This window comes from Ranitomeya imitator, chromosome 3, assembly GCF_032444005.1.
Source record: "Ranitomeya imitator isolate aRanImi1 chromosome 3, aRanImi1.pri, whole genome shotgun sequence".
Taxonomy (NCBI): domain Eukaryota; kingdom Metazoa; phylum Chordata; class Amphibia; order Anura; family Dendrobatidae; genus Ranitomeya; species Ranitomeya imitator.
The window spans coordinates 228,721,530-228,741,438 of record NC_091284.1 but is presented as its reverse complement, the minus strand read 5'-3'; the positions used below and the strand labels follow the sequence as shown (position 1 = coordinate 228,741,438).

The window sequence follows — 19,909 nt, the reverse complement described above, 5'->3', positions numbered from 1 at the left end:
GCAAAAGGTGTTTCAGTTATTGATATGAGATTGAACGTGTGAGTTTTGCAGAAATGTTGCTCCAAAATGAAAAGTGCAAGCACCCAAAGATTGGTTACTATAGATGGGCAAATTTATTTGATTGGAATTGAATCAAATTTTATAAAAACCTGCATTCTGCATTCTGGAAAATATCGATTGGGTCCACACACAAACGGCAGCCAGATTACAAAACAGTAGAGGGCCAGCAAAGGGTTAAAAGAAAGAACAAACATACTCGCCTCATTGCTCACCTTTCTGGTTGCACCTGCTGCTACTTGCCCACTTTCCAGTCCTCCGTTGCAACGCATCTCCAGCCCGGTGATCACTTTAGCTGTAGGCTTCGGACTCCGAGCATACCCTGGAGTTTACTGTCCATGCGTTCTTAACTCTGAGACCCGCTCGTGACCGGAATCCCCAGTCTAGAGTGAACACAGTGCCGGAGATGTGACAACACCGAGGTGGCGGACTGGACAACTAACAGACTACAGTGGTATTGAGAGGTCATGTGAGCATATGTGTTTTTTCTTATTATTTACATCTTATGTTTATTATGCTCTATGGATCAAGTTTACTGGGAAAATCTGCACAAACAAGCAAATTCGAATTTTGCCAGAAGTGTCGGACCATCTTTCAAATTCCATCTTTCAAACTACAGATTTCTAATTACAGTACTCTGAATTAGACGAGAATTCCATGATGCACTTACCCATTCATCACTGCTGTACTATCATCTTCCTCATCACCACCTGTATCATCTAATAGAGTTGTTTTGTCTGCCCACAGGTATGCTCATCCACTCAGCTTTTCTGCTTTGTCTGTCTATGTGAAGTGCTCTGAAGAATGAGTACCCTTAACTGTCGCCGTTTAAAGGCATATCGGCGGTCATTAAGGGGTTAAATATATGGCTTCATTTGTACATTTATGTGTCAATGGGACAACTGGACTGGAAAGCAAAATATTCTATATATTCTGATAGATACAACCTTACTGGCTGCGCTGCATCTTCTACAAATTTACAGAAATGAAGTGATTGTGATTTACTTTTTATTAATCGTAAAACATATTTTTTTTACTTTAAAAATTCAAACCATCGCCCATAAACATATAGAAATTCCAGCAGCACATGATTTCCCTTACAGCAGCATCAAGAGGAAAGAGAGACTTATTGGATGAAGGACAGTTATTTCTCAGTTTTTGGAAATGCGTCGATAACTCTCTTGCTTGAGTAACAGACTTTCAGCATGGGCTGTATTCCCCCCAAAAAGTATGCTGCAGTTAAACAGGTTTTCCAAGAAATAAAATATAATTGAGTGTCTTACTTTTTCATTTTAAGCAGTCTGATCCCTTTAAAAATATTTTTATTCCAAGGAAACCTCTTTTAAGTAATATAGTTCTGAACTATTTCAGGTTGTACCAGACCAATGGCAGAAAAGTTTGTTATCAGTTCTTAACAATTCAGCTTGAAAGCGATACCACTTTTCTGACAAACACAAACATTTTGTGGCCATTAAAATCAACCTGACAGCAGATTCTGATGCTGAAGGAATCACGGGCAGCATTAATCGGAGATCAGCAGTATATGTTTTACTCTGATACTCTTGAACTAATCATCCGAGACATTGTTGCAGTCTGGTCTCTGCAGAATTTCAAAGTAAGATATAAAGAACTGCAATAACGCAGCCAGTGTCTAATTCTTGCTGCCGTTGTTCTGGCAGCATGAATCTGATGTGGGGTTCCCTTTAATTAAAAGATGCCAAGCTACTACACAGGATGGACAGACATGTTAATGACATGCAAATAATAAAAAAAATGTTCAAAACATCTCAATTTTTTCAGTATTGCACCTACATACCTTGACATACTATCAATGAGGTTACTAATAGTTCTGCCAAGCTGAACTTCATCAAGATCCACTGCTGGCAGCTCCCTTTGCAATTGACAACCGATGACATCTCAGATATGCTTGGAGGGAGACAAGTCTGGAGATGCTGCAGGCCATGGTAACAGGTTTGAGCCACACAGGCTGCACTCAGTAGTACAGTCAACATGATGCCAGGCGTTGTCATATTGAAAAATGGCTCACTGGACACTTTAGAGAAATGGCCATTCTATTGGTCACATGATCATATCAATGTCACACCAAGCTGTTAGCTTACCTGAAAAGAAGACTAGAGAGTTCTAGCAACTGTATATTATACGGCCTCACATTATAATCCTAGGATTAGGACCGATGTGAAAATTCCTCATGAAGGCTATGTGGGCAATAGCATGAATATGTCTTCTTGAAGGAATTTCACATTAGTCCTACTCCTGAGGTGGCATAATTGGTGACTGGACCCCTCTTGTCTAGATTCCTTGCAATATCATTAACATGTATATCCATCCTGTGATTTCAATAATTGAATGATGAGGAGTGTATGTACCGCAGATGGAGCATATTATTTGCTTTCAATGAACAGTAACCAATGGAATTACATCTACTTGAAGAATTTCTTACCTTCTTCGTGTCTATATATTTCTTGTGTTTCTGATTTTTTCTCAACTTCTATCTCAGTCTCCATCTGAGTCTCCATTGCTAGCTCATCTGCAGTCAGTAGTGATGGACGCCTCCTATTACATCCAGGCACCATGCTTTTTTTGTACATTAACAGAAAAACTGCAATAGGCACAGGTAGCTGCAGGAAAATGAAAGAAAAAAACATTCCTGGGTCTAGTAGTCACTGATAAAGAATCTATGTCAACTTTTGTACAGATTTTTACATTAACAATAAAAGATACTGTAAATATATGAAACACAGATTAGCCATATTATTAAAACCACTTGCTAATATTGTGTAAGTGCACCTCTTGTCACCCACTGAGGCTAGGACATTATCAACAGATAAAGTCATGCAATTTTAGGTAGCAAAATGAGGCTTCTGTGCATTGGACTTGTTTTTCCAGCAAATCACACATATCCCAATCAGAATAAAAGCTGGGGAATATGAAGATCAAGTGGTGTTGAACTCTTTTTCATGTTTTTTAAACCCTTCCTGAATATTTTTGGCAGTCTTGCAGGATACGCTATCCTGCTGAAAAAGGCCACTTCCATTGGGGAATAGTATTGCCATAAAGGTGGACATGTGCTCTACAACAATGTTTTAGGTGGTTGTCAGGTGTCAAAGTAAAATCCACACAGCAGAACCCAAAGTTAGGCTAGGTTCACACTTGCGTTGTGCAGTCCGTTCAACAAATCCGTTAAACGAACTGCACTAACGCAAGTGCCAACTTTGGCACTGCGCTAGCGCAGATGGAGCATCTGCTAGCTCTATCTGCGCTAGCAGTACGCTACTAGTGACGGACCCGGAAACGCTGCAGTCCGCGTCTCGGGTCCGTAACTCAATGATGGCACATCGCTAGCGCACGCCCATTGTGGGCGTGCGCTAGCGATGCGTTCGCCATTGCCAGTAATGGCGGCGTTAACGGACGTTACACCGCGTTATGCCGCGGTGTAATGTAGTCCGTTAAACGGGTTCACACAACACAGTGTGAACCCAGCCTTACCCCCAAGAGCATCACACTGCCTCTGCCAGCTTGGCTTTTTCCCATACTTTTTCCCATACTGCAGCTGGCCATGTGATTTATCATACAAGACCATCTTCTTCCATTGCTCCATAGTGCAATTAGGATTTTCTCATTGTAGACACTGTCTAGAAAGCACAATTCAACATGAGCACTATGACTAGTCTGCGACAACGAATTGTATGTTATTACCTTTTTCTATCATAGCACAGTGCAATATATCTATTGTAATATGATTGTGATGTGATATTAATGATTTCTGCAATTGATTTCTGTCCTCTCTTTTCTCTCCAAGACACTCAAATAAGATCCAGATTGATTTTGATTTCATTTTAGATTAATTTGATTCAATTTGAGCTTGGTGTAGTGTAGACGAGAGTAAAACATTCAAGCTGCTAATCTAAACATTTTGATTTTTTTTTAGACAAAAATCAGTTGCAGACATATTTAATTGACATAATACATACAATGTACAAAAACATTACAAAGGTGTCCATAGCCTTCAACCTTTTTAGCAATTAGTACTACAGTAGCTTTTCTGAGGGAAAACCCCAGGTGGACTAGCCTTCATTCTGCACATGCATCGATTAACCTGGGACATCCTTAACCCTGTCAGCGGCTCTTTGGCTCATTGAACAACTTTTGGTACATACTATCGACTGTATACTGGAAGCGCCATACAAGATCTGCCATTTTGGAGATGCTTGGACCCAGTCATCTAGCCCAGAGGTCCCCAACTCCAGTCCTCAAGGCCCACCAACATGTCATGTTTTCAGGATTTCCTTAGTCTTGCCCAGGTAATAATTGCATCACCTGTGCAATGTAAAGGAAATCCTGAAAACATGACCTGTTGGTGGGCCTTGAGGACTGGAGTTGGGGACCTCTGATCTAGCCATCACAAATTTCCCCTTGTAAAAGTAACTTCCTTATGCTTGCCAATTTTTCCAGGTTTTAGCTTGAGAAGAACTCAAGCCCCGATTCATGAAGACTGGTGTTTTGTACACCAGTCGAGTGGAGTATGCAAAAATAAGATGCACTGGTTTCATTAAAAGGCTCATGTTACTTAATGAATGCTGAATTCACCACCGTATCAGTGGCATGCAGGGCTGCCATCAGGGCATTAATTCCCTTATTGTTGTATGGGGCTTGGTGAGCAGAAGCACAAAAGAGGGGACCCAGACCCGACCCAGTCCAGGCTCCCTTCCTCTTGCATTTCTGCTTATTGGGTCCCAGAGTATAATAATGTACTGTGTGCCAGCACGACAACAGCGAACATCTCGGCGCAGGGAGCCTTCCTTGGAGCTCTGCGGAACAGCTGTGGGAGTCCCTCAGCCTATTCTATGATGGTGCGTATGCAATGACGTCATCGTGTACATGCCGGTATGTAAGTGCGCCGATCGCCAGGAGGACACCATAAGTGGAGCTACGTCTGCAGGGGATTGTATGAAAGATAAGCATGATTTTTATTTTATAAAATTAATTAATTGTACTTGGAGGGAGCAAATGATGATGTATTGATGGTAGAGAAAAGGGGACAGAGAATAATGATGTATTGTGGTGGGGACAGCAAATGATAAATTGTGGGTTGGGGGTGGGGGACAGCAAATAAAGATGAATTGGGGTGGGGGACAGCAAATGATAAATTGATGGTGGGGACATGGGACAGCAAATGATGAATTGAGGGTAGGAGATGGTAGACAGAAAATGATGAATTGATGGTGGGATACAGCAAATGATCATTTGAGGGTAGTGGACAGGAAATTAATACAATTATTTAACAGAAAATGATGAATTCGAGGGTGGGGGCGGGGAACAGTAAATGATGAATGGAGAGTGGGAGACAGCAAATGATGAATAGAGGGTGGGGATGGGGAACAGAAAATGAAGAATTGATGGTGAATACGAGGGACAGCAAATGATGAATTAAGAGTGGGGGTGGGGAGAGCAAATAATGATGAATTGAGGGTGGGATACAGCAAATGATAATGAACTGAGGGTGGAGGAGAGCAAATGACAATGAATTTAGGGTGGGGGTGGGAAGAGCAAATAATGATGATTTGAGGGTGGGGGAGAGCAAATGATGATGAATTGAGGGTGGAGTACAGCAAATTATGATGAATTGAGGGTGGGTGGGAGAGCAAGTGATGACGAATTGAGAATGGGGGACAGCAAATTATAATGAATTGAAGGTGGTGGTGGGAGTGAGAGAGATGACATGACATGATTAATTGTGGCGGTGGTGGGCATGTAAATATAGTGAATCAGGGGAGCGAGAGGTACAGAGTGTGGGGGCATTGAGGATGCAGGAGTGTGACTGGTAATGAATTGGGGGAAAAAACTACAGGTTCTAATTAATTTACATATTTATTGGGTGGGAAAGTGGCAATTTATAGTTAACTAGATGGTGGCCCAATTCTAACGCATCGGGTATTCTAGAATATGCAAGTCCACTTAGTATATTGGACAGCCCACGTACTATATTGCCTAGCAACATAGTATATTGCCCAACCACACAGTATATTGCCCAGTCACGTAGTATATTGCCCAGCCACGTAGTATATTGCCCAGCCACGTAGTATATTGCCCAGCCACGTAGTATATTGGCCAGTCACGTAGTATATTGCCCAGTCACGTAGTATATTGCCCAGTCACGTAGTATATTTGCCAGCCACGTAGTATATTGTCCAGCCACGTAGTATATTGCACAGCGACGTAGTATACAGCACAGAGCCACAGAGTAGTATACAGCACAGAGCCACGTAGTATATTGCCCAGCCACATCAGCCCATGTAGTATATTGCACAGCCCACATAGTATATAGCAATGTGGGCATCATATCCCTGTTAAAAAAAAGAATTAAAATAAAAAATAGTCATATACTCACCTTCCGTTGGCCCCCCGGATCGAAGTGGTTACCGACACTCATCGCGCGCTCCGGTCTGAAGAGTGCATTGCGGTCTCGCGAGATGATGACGTAGCGGTCTCGCGAGACCACTGCGTCATCATCTCGCGAGATCGCAATGCATGGCGCGGTCACCGGGGCGTTGCAAGGAGCGGGAAAGGCCGGTTCTAGATCCGAGGGGCCGACGGACAGTGAGTATATAACGATTTTTTATTTTTTAAATTATTTTTAACATTAGATCTTTTTACTATTAATGTCGCATAGGCTGCATCAATAGTAAAAAAGTTGGTCACACAGGGTTAATAGCAACGTTAAGGGAGTGCGTTACACCGCGGCATAACACGCTCTCTTAGCGCTGCATTTAACCCTGTGTGAGCGGTGACTGGAGGGGAGTATGGAGCGGGCACTTACTGCGGGGAGGAAGGAGTGGCCATGTTGCCGCCGGACTGTGCTTGATGCTGATTGGTCGTGGCTGTTTTGCCGCGACCAATCAGCGACTTGGATTGCCATGACAGACAGAGGACGCGACCAATGAATATCCGTGACAGACAGAAAGACAGACAGAAAGACAGAAGTGACCCTTGGACAATTATATAGTAGATGAGAGCACAGTGGTGGATTGCAGTTTATATATGAGGTGGCTTGCAGAATAACTAATTATATATTAATGGTGGGTGCACATCTGAATTCAGCTGTGTAGTGCAGAGGTTGTGGAAAAAGTTTAGAACATGCTCTGGAAGTGGTGCTCTAGATAACTGTTAAAAAAAAAGCGAAGATGAAGGATGTTAACTAGAGATGTCACCTGTAAGTCAGTGTGTTACCTGTACACTTATTCTATACAATGTATACAATTTACAGAGCTCCTGAATATAATGTCACTGGTGATCACTGTATTGTCTGTACACTGACACTATTTAAAAAGCGCCTATATAAAATGTCACTGGTGATCCCCGTATTACCTGTACACTATATACTATATACAGAGCTCATGTGTATAATGTCACATATGAACCCTGTACACTATACACTATATACAGAGTTCCATGTGTATAATGTCATTGGTGATCCCTGTATTACCTGTACACTATACACTATATAGAGAGCTCCTGTGTATAATGTGATCAATGATTACTGTATTACCTATACACCTGTACACTATACACTACATACAGAGCTCCAGTGTATAATGGCACTTATGGTAATATTAGTATTGGTATTATTCGGTTACTATGTGGTGGTAATATGTGGTCTTGTCATGGTGTGGTGTTATTTGTCCCTTGTATGTGGTATTATTTGGTCACTATGTGGTGGTAATATGTGGTTCGGCCATAGTGTGACGGTATTTGTTCCTTGTATGTGGTATACTGGTCATTTAAAAATTTATGACACACATACTGTTAGGGACTGGCGGAACGCACCAAGTACAAGAAGAAATGGAACTAGGTGCGTTCGCAGTCCGAGGTCCACCGTGCAGGAAAAACCCTGCTGCTAGTAAGACGGACTATATGGCGGTACTACAAGTATACACGCACGGGTTAACTACACCCTGCGTGAAGGAAGCGATCCTGTTGCGTCACAGGACCACGGTACCGCACATAGAGCGCGAGCAAGGAGTCAGCGAACTCAAGCCCAACTAGGATTGAAGTCCGATTAGACACTTGCTGGCACAACACCGCAACTGGGTGTGTAAGGAAACTAAATAATAATATTAAGGCACAAGAGTGCGTGCGGTGCCGCACAGACGAACGCCACTAACCACCCAGGCTTGGGTCAGGAAAGCGCAGAGCAAGCGCACGGCGCCATACAGGCGGACACAGCAACTGGTAGCTGTAATGTGTGTTACGTGCTGTTGGATAAGTCGGGCGCTAGATAGCAAACATACACCTTCCGCGAACAGACATTCAATAGGGAGGGTTATTTAAAGAGCGACTTTCACACATAACACACACACATATTTACAAGACAATACTAGCGCATGGCCGTGCGGTCATGCGCAGTTTATATAGCTGCAGCACAGGAAACAGCTACAGAAGTTTTGCCCTCTCAGGACCTGCCAAAAGGACCAATGGGATGTGCTGCAGTACCTGAGCATGTAACCCTCGATCTCCAACAGGAGATCTTGCCCTGGGCATGCTCAGTGTGTGCAAATAAGGACTTAGATCCAGAAACGTCCACTCGCCGCTGCCCAGCACTGGCTTCAATGGCAGAAGCAGGAAAAGCAGCAGTAACTCTTCGCACAGAGTCAGACTGAGCGAGACGCTGGGATCGACGTCCCTGCTGAGCAGACTCCACTGCGGCCGGAGAAGAATGGGAGACCGCAGCGGAGACGGATCGAGATTCCCCCTGTGCAGCAGAGGAAACTCGACTCCTAACATTACCCCCCCTCCTAGGGCCCCCCCCTCCGTGGGCCTCGCTACGTTCGAAGGCAGCAATGAGCTGCGGGGCCCGAATGTCCTCAACAAGCTCCCAGGACCTGTCCTCGGGGCCGTAACCCTTCCAGTCTACCAAATAAAATTTTTTGCCACGTACCACCTTGCACCCCAAAATAGCGTTCACCTCATAATCGTCCGTAGACGAACCCGATGTCCCAGCAGATGACTCGGAGAACCGGGACATATACACGGGTTTCAAGAGGGACACATGAAAGGTGTCGGTGATACCCAGGCGTGGCGGAAGGGCCAAACGATAGACCACAGGATTAACCTGTTCGAGGACCTTGAAGGGACCCAAGTAGCGAGGTGCAAACTTAGTGGACTCTACACGCAGCCTGATGTTATGGGCGGAGAGCCACACTAAATCGCCAGGAGCAAAGGTCGGGGCAGGGCGCCGATGTGCATCGGCGGAGGACCTCATTCTCTCCTTCGAGGCTCGAATGGCATCCTGAGTGCGGTCCCAAATGTCCCGTGCCTCCACTGCCCAGTCTGCCACCCTGGAGTCAGCAGAGGACACGGGCATAGGCACAGGAACCCGCGGATGCTGGCCGTAATTAAGGAGGAAAGGAGTCTGACCGGTGGAGTCAGCTACAGCGTTATTAAGGGCGAACTCTGCCCATGGTAATAAAGATGCCCAGTCATCCTGCCTGGCAGAAACAAAATGTCGCAGATATGTGACCAGAGTCTGATTGGCCCTCTCCACCAACCCATTCGTCTCGGGATGATATGCGGAAGAGAGATTTAACTCAATGCTGAGAAGACGACAAAGCTCTCTCCAAAACCGAGACGCAAACTGGGGACCCCGGTCACTGACAATTTTGTCTGGCATGCCGTGTAGGCGGAAGACGTGTCTTATGAACAACCCTGCCAAGGCCCGTGCAGAAGGTAACCGTGGGAGCGGCACCAAATGCACAATTTTCGAGAAATGATCGGTAACAACCCAAATGACGGTACAGCCGCGAGACTTGGGCAAACCCACCACAAAGTCCATCCCGACCATCTCCCAGGGCCTGTCTGCCACCGGCAAGGGATAGAGAAACCCAGACGGCCGTTGTCGAGGAGACTTATTTTTGGCGCATGAGACACACGCCAGAACGTAATCTCTGACATCTCGGAGCATATGCGGCCACCAGTACGTCCTCGCCAGCAGCTCAGATGTCCTTTTTGTCCCAAAGTGTCCACCCACCCTGGAGGAATGAGCCCAAGAGAGAACCTCCGGTCGCAAATTTATGGGCACAAAAGTCTTGCCCGGAGGCACAGACTCAAGCGACACCGGAGCCACGGTTCTCAAGCTCTCAGAAGGAACAATAAGCCGAGGCTCTCCTTCCTCCTCCTCAGATGACACAACAGAGCGAGAAAGAGCATCAGCTCGAATGTTCTTCTCCCCAGCGAGATAATGGAGGGTGAAGTGGAATCGGGAGAAGAATAAGGACCATCTGGCCTGCCGAGAATTTAGCCGCTAGGCTGTTTGCAAATATAGCAAATTTTTGTGGTCTGTAAAAACTTGAAAGGGAAAACGAGCCCCCTCCAAGAGATGTCTCCACTCTGAGAAAGCCAATTTCATCGCTAGCAACTCCCTGTCCCCGATGGAATAATTCCTCTCCGCTGGTGTGAAGGTCTTGGAGAAGAAGAAGCACGGATGCTTCCGACCTTGAGCATCCTTTTGGAAGAGGACTGCTCCAGCACCAACGGAAGAGGCATCCACCTCCATTATAAATGGCTTATCGACATCGGGACGATGTAGGATGGGAGCGCTAACAAAATGAGACTTAGTAGAAGAAAAGGCCCTGGAGACCTCTTCAGACCACACTTTGGGATTTGCTCCCTTCTTGGTGAGGGCTACCAAGGGAGCTACCAGAGTTGAGAAGTGGGGAATGAACTGGCGGTAATAGTTTATGAACCCCATAAAGCGCTGCACCGCTTTTAGAGAATGGGGCTCTTGCCAGTCCATCACAGCCTGTAGTTTGGCAGGATCCATAGCCAATCCCTGGGCGGAGATGATATAGCCCAGGAAAGGTAAGGACTCCTGCTCAAACACACACTTTTCCAACTTCGCATAAAGAGAGTTTGCCCGTAGGAGGTCGAAGACTTTGCCAACATCTCTCCGGTGGGAGTCAATATCTGGAGAAAAGATGAGAATATCATCCAGATAGACTGCAACCGAGGTGGAAAGCATATCCCGGAAGATGTCGTTGACAAAGTCTTGGAAAACGGCAGGTGCATTACAGAGCCCGAAGGGCATCACCAGATACTCATAGTGCCCATCTCTGGTGTTAAATGCCGTTTTCCACTCGTCCCCCTCACGGATGCGAATCAGGTTATAAGCACCCCGCAGATCTAGCTTAGTAAACACTCTAGCTCCCCGAAGCCTATCGAAAAGCTCAGATATCAAAGGCAAAGGGTACTTGTTCTTAACTGTGATAGCATTAAGACCCCTGTAGTCTATGCATGGACGTAGTTCTCCATTCTTCTTCTGCACGAAAAAGAACCCTGCCCCAGCAGGTGACACTGACTTCCTGATGAACCCTCTTGCCAGATTCTCTTGAATGTACTGAGACATTGCCTCCGTTTCCGGGAGAGATAATGGATAGACTCGACCCCGGGGAGGCTCAGCACCAGGCAAGAGATCAATAGGACAGTCAAAGGGGCGATGGGGCGGAAGGGTCTCCGCTGCCTTTTTGGAGAACACGTCTGCATAAGACCAATATTGCTTGGGGAGAGAGGAAAGATCTGCGGGTACCTCTGTAGTAGCAACCTGAACGCACTCTCGATGACACCTGTTCCCACAAGATTCACCCCATCCCAGAATTCTGCCTGAGGACCACTCGATGTGAGGAGAGTGGTACTGTAACCAAGGTATCCCCAAGAGAACCTCATCAATTCCCTCAGGAATGACGAGTAGAGATATAATCTCCTGATGATATGGTGACATGGACAGAGTAAAAGGGATAGTTTGATGTGTAATCTGTGCGGGCAGTGTCGATCCATTCACCACTCGTACCGTTACTGGTTGAGATAGCATGACCAGAGGAATTGCGTGACGCTGGGCGAAGGCTGAAGACATAAAATTGCCCTCCGCCCCAGAATCCACGCAGAGTTCTACCGAGTGAGAGGATGAGCCCAATGTTATTGTCCCCTTAAAGGACAATTTGGAGGCAAACGTCGCCGTGTCTAGTGCACCTCCACCAACTACCACTAGACGCTGACGTTTCCTCGACCGCTGGAGACATCTGGAGGCAAGATGTCCAGACTGTTGGCAAAGATGACAAATCTGGAGTGCACGAGCGGTCCGGGACTTAGATCCCGCTTGTGACTCTACCACATGCTCATGGGGCTCAGGAGCCTGGTCTGGAGATTCCAAAGGTTTGGCGAAGGTGGGAGCCAGCCGAAACCTCTGCCTACACTGGGCTCGCTCTAACCTCCGCTCGTGGAAACGGAGATCAATACTAGTGGATAGAGTTATTAATTCCTCCAGTGTGGCGGGAATCTCCCTAGTGGCCAGGGCGTCCTTAACGTGGTCAGCCAGCCCCCTCCAAAATATTGGAATGAGGGCTTTATCCGACCACTCCAGCTCAGATGCTAAGGTGCAGAAGTGGATGGCAAAATGACTGACCAAGGACGAGCCCTGAGTCAATGCCAACAATTGGAGCGCCGTATCATGGGTGACACGAGGTCCTAGAAAGACCTGTTTCAGAGTGCTCAGAAACAACGGAGCACTCTGCACCACATGATCGCTACGCTCCCATAGCGGCGTAGCCCACTGCAACGCCCTGTCCGAAAGAAGAGACACTATAAATCCCACCTTAGCCTGCTCTGTAGGGAAACGAGAGGCCAGAAGCTCGAGATGGATAGAGCACTGACTCACGAAACCCCTACAAGACTTACTGTCACCAGAGAATTTCTCTGGAAGCGGGAGGCGAGTTAGAGTCGGGACAGGAGCGGCAGTGGACAAGGTGGCTGCAGCAACACTAGCAGCCTGAACAGCGACAGCAGTGACATCCACAGCTGAGGTTGAACGCTCAAGAGCCGCCAACCTTCCCTCCAGCTGCTGGATGTACCGCTGTGAACGCTGATCGTCCATCATTTACTAGCCAGACCCTGGCGCTAGTATTATGTTAGGGACTGGCGGAACGCACCAAGTACAAGAAGAAATGGAACTAGGTGCGTTCGCAGTCCGAGGTCCACCGTGCAGGAAAAACCCTGCTGCTAGTAAGACGGACTATATGGCGGTACTACAAGTATACACGCATGGGTTAACTACACCCTGCGTGAAGGAAGCGATCCTGTTGCGTCACAGGACCGCGGTACCGCACATAGAGCGCGAGCAAGGAGTCAGCGAACTCAAGCCCAACTAGGATTGAAGTCCGATTAGACACTTGCTGGCACAACACCGCAACTGGGTGTGTAAGGAAACTAAATAATAATATTAAGGCACAAGAGTGCGTGCGGTGCCGCACAGACGAACGCCACTAACCACCCAGGCTTGGGTCAGGAAAGCGCAGAGCAAGCGCACGGCGCCGTACAGGCGGACACAGCAACTGGTAGCTGTAATGTGTGTTACCTGCTGTTGGATAAGTCGGGCGCTAGATAGCAAACATACACCTTCCGCGAACAGACATTCAATAGGGAGGGTTATTTAAAGAGCGACTTTCACACACAACACACACACATATTTACAAGACAATACTAGCGCATGGCCGTGCGGTCATGCGCAGTTTATATAGCTGCAGCACAGAAAACATCTACAGAAGTTTTGCCCTTTCAGGACCTGCCAAAAGGACCAATGGGATATGCTGCAGTACCTGAGCATGTGACCCTCGATCTCCAACAGGAGATCTTGCCCTGGGCATGCTCAGTGTGTGCAAATAAGGACTTAGATCCAGAAACGTCCACTTGCCGCTGCCCAGCACTGGCTTCAATGGCAGAAGCAGGAAAAGCAGCAGTAACTCTTCGCACAGAGTCAGACTGAGTGAGATGCTGGGATCGACGTCCCTGCTGAGCAGACTCCACTGCGGCTGGAGGAGAATGGGAGACCGCAGCGGAGACGGATCGAGATTCCCCCTGTGCAGCAGAGGAAACTCGACTCCTAACACATACCCTTAAAGAAAAATAAATTTAAAAAAAAAACTAAAAAGAGTACTGGATATTTTAAGAAATGTGTAATATGTTAGAGAAGAGTAGGGCCCGGCCAAAAGAGTCTATGTTGTTGTGGTGGCAGCCCTTAGAAAATCTTTTGACCAAAGCAAAAGCTGATGGCTATGTATGTGATATGCCAGGGGTCCCCAACTCCAGGCCTCGAGGGCCGCCAACAGTGCAGGTTTTCAGGATTTCTTTATTATTGCATCGGTGGTAATGTGATCATCAGAACAGGTGATGAATCCAACCCCTGTGCAATACTAAGGAAATCCTGAAAACCTGCACTGTTGGCGGCCCTCGAGGCCTGGAGTTGGGGACCACTGTGATATGCTGTGCAATGGGAACTTTTAATGTGTGATTGGTTTGGACGTAGTGCAGAAGTGAAGTTTTTCCAAGAGTGGGAAGTTGGACTATGGAAGGTTCGAGGCGTGGAGGCGGAGCTGAGGTGAAGACTAGGCAGAGTCTCAAGGGGCCTGAAAATTTTGCCAGTATGGGGCCTTGAAATTCTTGGTGGTAGCCCTGGTGGCATGTGCCTCATGAAAAATGTTGCAGCAAGGCCTGGAGTAACATTTATGGCATAAGAAACGGAAACACTTGAATTTGAGCGGGTATGGCTACACTCTGCCCAAACCTGGTTCCTACCCAGCTCTTCCTATTTTGGAGGAGCTGCTTGAGACTGTCTTGAAAACGCCAAAGTCACAATATTTTTGCACAACTTATGCGACTGTTCAGTGTTTTAAGGCAGTCTTCTGATGTAAGTTCATTGATGTATTAAACCCTCAACGTTTACTAGTTGCCTAATTTATATTTACAGATGCCATAATGAGATAAATAGTGCTGTTTCTTTTACCTGTCAGTGGTTTTAATGGTATGATTGGTCAGAGTATGTGTATTTACAAGAAGAACCACAATAATGAACTCACATTGATTGCAGCCATGATCCAAAAGGCATAAGAGACATTTGTCAATACAGGTCCATCAAGAGGAAGGACATAGTGAGATACATTGCCTGGATGATGTGGAACAATTGAATTCCTGATGTGCTCAAGGTTGCTGCTCCCATTCTGTGTGGCATTTGATTGTATACAGTTGGTGTCAGAAAGAAATGGGTCCGCTATTAATGGACTCAGCAGAGCTCCAAAACCAACAAAGAAGTGAAGTACCTGAGGAATAAAGCAGAGGTTCTCTGTCCTGTCATTACTTATTCATATTTCTACTTATTGTGTAAAACAGACAAAATCTAGTCAAGAACTACTAAATTTATCATATCTGTTATTTTATGGAATGATTTTCGAGCGATGTAATTTTTGTGATCTTTCTCATGTACACCCTATTTTATTCAACTGATCCAGGCCAGTCCAGCTTCTGCTACCAATATACACAGACTTACTGCTCCTAATGAGCGGGTGCTTCTCCTATCCCCACTATTGTTGTCATCGCTGGGAAATTCATTCGGTAATGGATTTCCCTTACTGTGCCTGCTGCAGGAAAATGAAATATTACATGCTTGTTTTTATGCTCCTGATGAGTAGGTCTGTGATTTATAAAGAGGAATTTTGAATGAAAGACCACTTCTATGATGTGTACATGTGACTCAACCTCTTTAAACCGTTAGTCCACCATACTAATATATCCACAGGATAGATAAGTTGCTGATTGCTGGGGGTCCACCACAATCATGAGAATGAGTCTCTGCATACATTTCACAGTTTTCATTTCATATAAAGTTGTACTACCATTCAAAAACTTGTATCATATCTGGTCCCTTAGAATTCTGTATCTTACCATAATTCTGAACGACAAATAATCATGAATTCAAAGTCACTCCTTTCAAACCCCAAAAAATTACAATTCACAATTTTAAGTTACTTTTACTCACAGTGCGTCTTGGCATGCTTTCCACCAGTCTTTCACACTGCTTTTGGGTGACCTTATGCCACCGCTGGAACAAAAATGTAAGCGTTTCTTTTTTTGATGGCTTGTGACTACCCATCTTCCTCTTGATTACATTCTAGAGGTTTTCAATGGGGTTCAGGTCTGGAGATTGGGCTGGCCATGACAGGGATTTGATGTGGTGGTCCTTCATCCACACCTTGATTGACCTAGCTGTGTGGCATGGCGCATTGTCCTGCTGGAAAACCAGTCCTCAGAGTTGGAGAACATTGCCTGAGCAGAAGGAATCAACTGTTTTTCCAGGATAACCTTGTATGCGCCTTGATTCATACGTCCTCTGTAAAGATTAACCTGCCCAATTCCAACCTTGCTGAAGCATCCCCAGATCTTGCAAGATCTGGTTGTCTAACGCAGAGGTCCCCAACTCCAGTCCTCAAGGCCCACCAACAGGTCATGTTTTCAGGATTTCCTTTGCATTGCACAGGTAATGCAATTATTACCTGGGCAAGACTAAGGAAATCCTGAAAACATGACATGTTGGTAGGCCTTGAGGACTGGAGTTGGGGACCCCTGGTCTAACGGATAGAAGGAGACCTGGAGAGGCGTACAAACCACAGTGTCTTGCACGCACTGTGAAAGCATGCCAAGACGCATTAAAGCTGTGATTAAAAATCATGGTTATTCCACAAAATATTGATTTCTGAACTCTTCCTGAGTTAAAACAACTGAGTTGTTTCTAAATGATTATGAACTAGTTTGCTTTTCTTGCATTATTTGAGGTCTGCAAGCAATGCATTTTTTGTTATTTTGACCATTTCTCATTTTCAGAAAATAAATACAAAATGTATTACTTGGAACTTTGGAGACTTGTTGTCAGAACTTTATAGAGTAAAAGAACAATTTACATTTTACTCAAAAATACGAGTATACCTAGAAATAGAAAAATCAGACAAACTGAACATTTTGCAGTGGTCTCTTAATTTTTGCCAGAGCTGTATACAAGATGTACATCTAGAAGGAAACAACAAGTGTCACCTGGAGAACAGTCACAATGATTGGGCTGTCACAATACAGAGGAGTTGTTTATGCATATACACACATATATAAGTTCAACATTATGAGTCTGACATATACAAATCCCTACTATTATAAGCATGTCTTAAGTACTTTTGTGAGAAAGCAAACGCTAAACACGCATTGGGACGCTCCCCACGGAACATTGATCTGCACATGCACCTTAAATATGAGTCAGCTATGTCTACAGTGGAATAGGCATAGATTTAATAAGCCTACACGAGTCACCTACTGTTATGAGCATGTCTCAAGTACTTCCATATCCTAGTGATATACTTATCCAAAAGGAAGAATGACGTATATAGGAGTAACCCTTGACTCTGGCCTGTCCTTCAAACCGCACAACCAAGCTCTCGCCAGCTCCTGTCGCCTCAAGCTCAAAAATATTTCCAGGATCAGTCCTTTCCTTAACCCTCACTCTACCAAAATGCTTGTGCATGCCCTAATCATCTCCCACCTCGACTACTGCAACATCCCCCTCTGTGGCCTCTCTTCTAACACTCTCGCATCCCTGCAGTCCGTCCTTACCTCTGTTGCCCGACTAACTAATCTCTCTCTTCGCAAATCCCTTCACTGGCTCCCAATTTCCCAGCGTATCAAGTTTAAACTACTAACACTCACCTACAAAGCCATCCATAACCTTTCTCCTCCGTATATTTCCAAACTAATCTCCTAATATCTTCCCTCACGTAATCTCCGGTCCTCCCAAGACCTCCTTCTCTCCTCCACGCTTATTCGCTCCTCACCCAACCGCCTCCAAGATTTTTCCCGAATATCCCCCATCCTCTGGAATTCTGTGCCCCAACACGTCCAGTTATCCACCACATTTGGATCCTTCAAACCTGAAAACCCATCTCTTCAAAAAAGCTTACAACCTGCAATGACCTCACGGCCAATTCAACACCATTGGAGCAACTGCAACCCTCGACCTACTGTCTCCTTCCCCATAATCCTGTAGAATGTAAGCCCGCAAGTGCAGGGTCCTCTTCCCTCTGTACCAGTCTATGATTGTTAGTTTGCTTACTGTAAGTGATATTTGTATTTTGATGTAACCTGTCTCATGTACAGCACCATGGAATCAATGGGGCTATATAAATAAATACGGTAATAATAATATAGGTGACTCGAGGGCTTATTAAATCTATGCCTATTCCACTGTGGACATAGCTGACTCATATTTAAGGTGCATGTGCAGATCAATGTTCCCTGGGGAGCGTCCCGACATGTGTTTATCATTTGCTTTCTCACAGGAGTACTTAAGACATGCTTATAATAATAGGGATTGGTATATGTCTGACTCATAATATTGAACTTATATATGCTTGTATATGCTTTAATAACTCCTCTGCATTGTGACAGCCCAATCATTGTGACTGTTTCCCAGGTGACACTTGTTGTTTCCTTCTTGATGTACACCTTGTACATATATGTATTTTTTATGATTGATTTTTACTAATAAAATATATTTGTTCATATTTATGAAGTCAGCACTCCATTCTATGTGATACCGGAGTTTCTTCGTTTATTGTTCAGCTGATACATTCAGATAGGCGTAGTCACATGATGCAATTATTTTCTACCTATCTATGTATTTTTTTCTTTGGAATTTTCTTAACCTTAAAATCACAGATAATTATAACTATAGTCATCATTGCAGTTGGGCTCCTATAAACATTGGAGTTAATAGTATTATAATGTTTCAGACTTCTCTCTTTCATTGTTATTATTTCTCAGTCAACAAAGGTGTCCATGGAGATCTATCGCCAACAACGTTTTGCTATATTGTGGAGATAAATCACATGCATTGTTTTAGCTGCATTTTTTAGACCTTGGAATGAGGGGTGGGCCTTTGAGCTATGAAAATCACAAAACTACTGTATAAACACAATATATACAATATGATTACAAGTAATGGAATATTACTATTTCTGGCAATGCATTAAATGTTTCCACATCTCTATGGAATTTCCACGTATTTCTTACCTGTAAGAAAACTGCTGAGTCCTGCTGATAGATTTTCACAAGCTGCATGTTGGAGATAGTATCAATGTTGCCCATTGCTAGTCCAGCCACTGCCATAACCATTGCAAGAACACCAACATGATCGCAAAATGGAATGATGGCGAATACCAGTGAGATGGTCAGTGAACATATCAACAAAATGAACAAACACAGCTTCAATCTGTGGATAGCAAAGTAATAAGATCAGCAAGAAGAAACAAGAGGGGTACACTATGTATACCCTGTAGATTCTTTATAACGTGTCCTATGCCAGATTCCCATTGATTTCACAGAACAGAACAATGATTGTTAGTAGAAGAATATGTGTAAGGACATCACAATAATAAAATAGGGTGCAAGCTATAACAATGTCAACATATGCACTTCACAGTTTACACTTCTGGCACATTTAAGGTGCCCATACACATGTGACAGAAATTGTCTGGGCGCTAGTTTGTCCTCTAGGAAAATGGTTCAAAATTGTTTCCATATAATATCTCATTCTGTATGAACAAACAAAGCAGGTAAGCAGGTAATAAAGGGGGCCTACGCAGTATGGAAGCCAAGAAACAGGGATTAGATACCATTATCCTTATTAATTACCATAGATCATAAAAAGGCACCAACACTAAAACCTTCATTGAAACCAGAGGGACTCCGTGAGTTAAGTTTATATATCAAGCTTTCCCATTCCTGCAAAATAATCTTATCAATATATTGTCTTTCCTAGGACTCAGGTGTATTTTTTGTGCCCCAAAATTTTAAATTCAGTGAATTTTTGGATGGATTTTCCTCACATGACAAGAAAGGTGAGTATCAGTTTAAGTATTGATAGAACTAAATAAAGTGTTTGGAAATCCTCCTTCAAACTCCTGGATTGATTTACCAA

General features: G+C 44.6%; 2 protein-coding genes across 3 annotated transcripts in view; one reads left to right on the top strand and one right to left on the bottom strand.

Annotated features, from left to right (window-relative positions):
• The window catches only part of ELK4 (ETS transcription factor ELK4), a 171,010-nt gene extending 170,081 nt beyond the window's left edge, over positions 1 to 929 (top strand). Inside the window, exon 5 of the mRNA XM_069756229.1 lies at positions 805 to 929. Within this exon, the coding sequence (XP_069612330.1) occupies positions 805 to 858 (54 nt within the window). The 3' untranslated portion in view covers positions 859 to 929. The remainder of the gene's footprint in view (positions 1 to 804) is intronic.
• The window catches only part of MFSD4A (major facilitator superfamily domain containing 4A), a 234,144-nt gene that overhangs the window by 99,230 nt on the left and 115,005 nt on the right, over positions 1 to 19,909 (bottom strand). For both annotated transcript variants that reach the window (XM_069756226.1, XM_069756227.1), the window contains 3 exons: positions 19,003 to 19,201; positions 14,976 to 15,215; positions 2,519 to 2,696 (listed from right to left, as the gene is read on the bottom strand). In XM_069756226.1, coding sequence (XP_069612327.1) covers positions 2,519 to 2,696; positions 14,976 to 15,215; positions 19,003 to 19,201 — 617 coding nt within the window. The remainder of the gene's footprint in view (positions 1 to 2,518; positions 2,697 to 14,975; positions 15,216 to 19,002; positions 19,202 to 19,909) is intronic.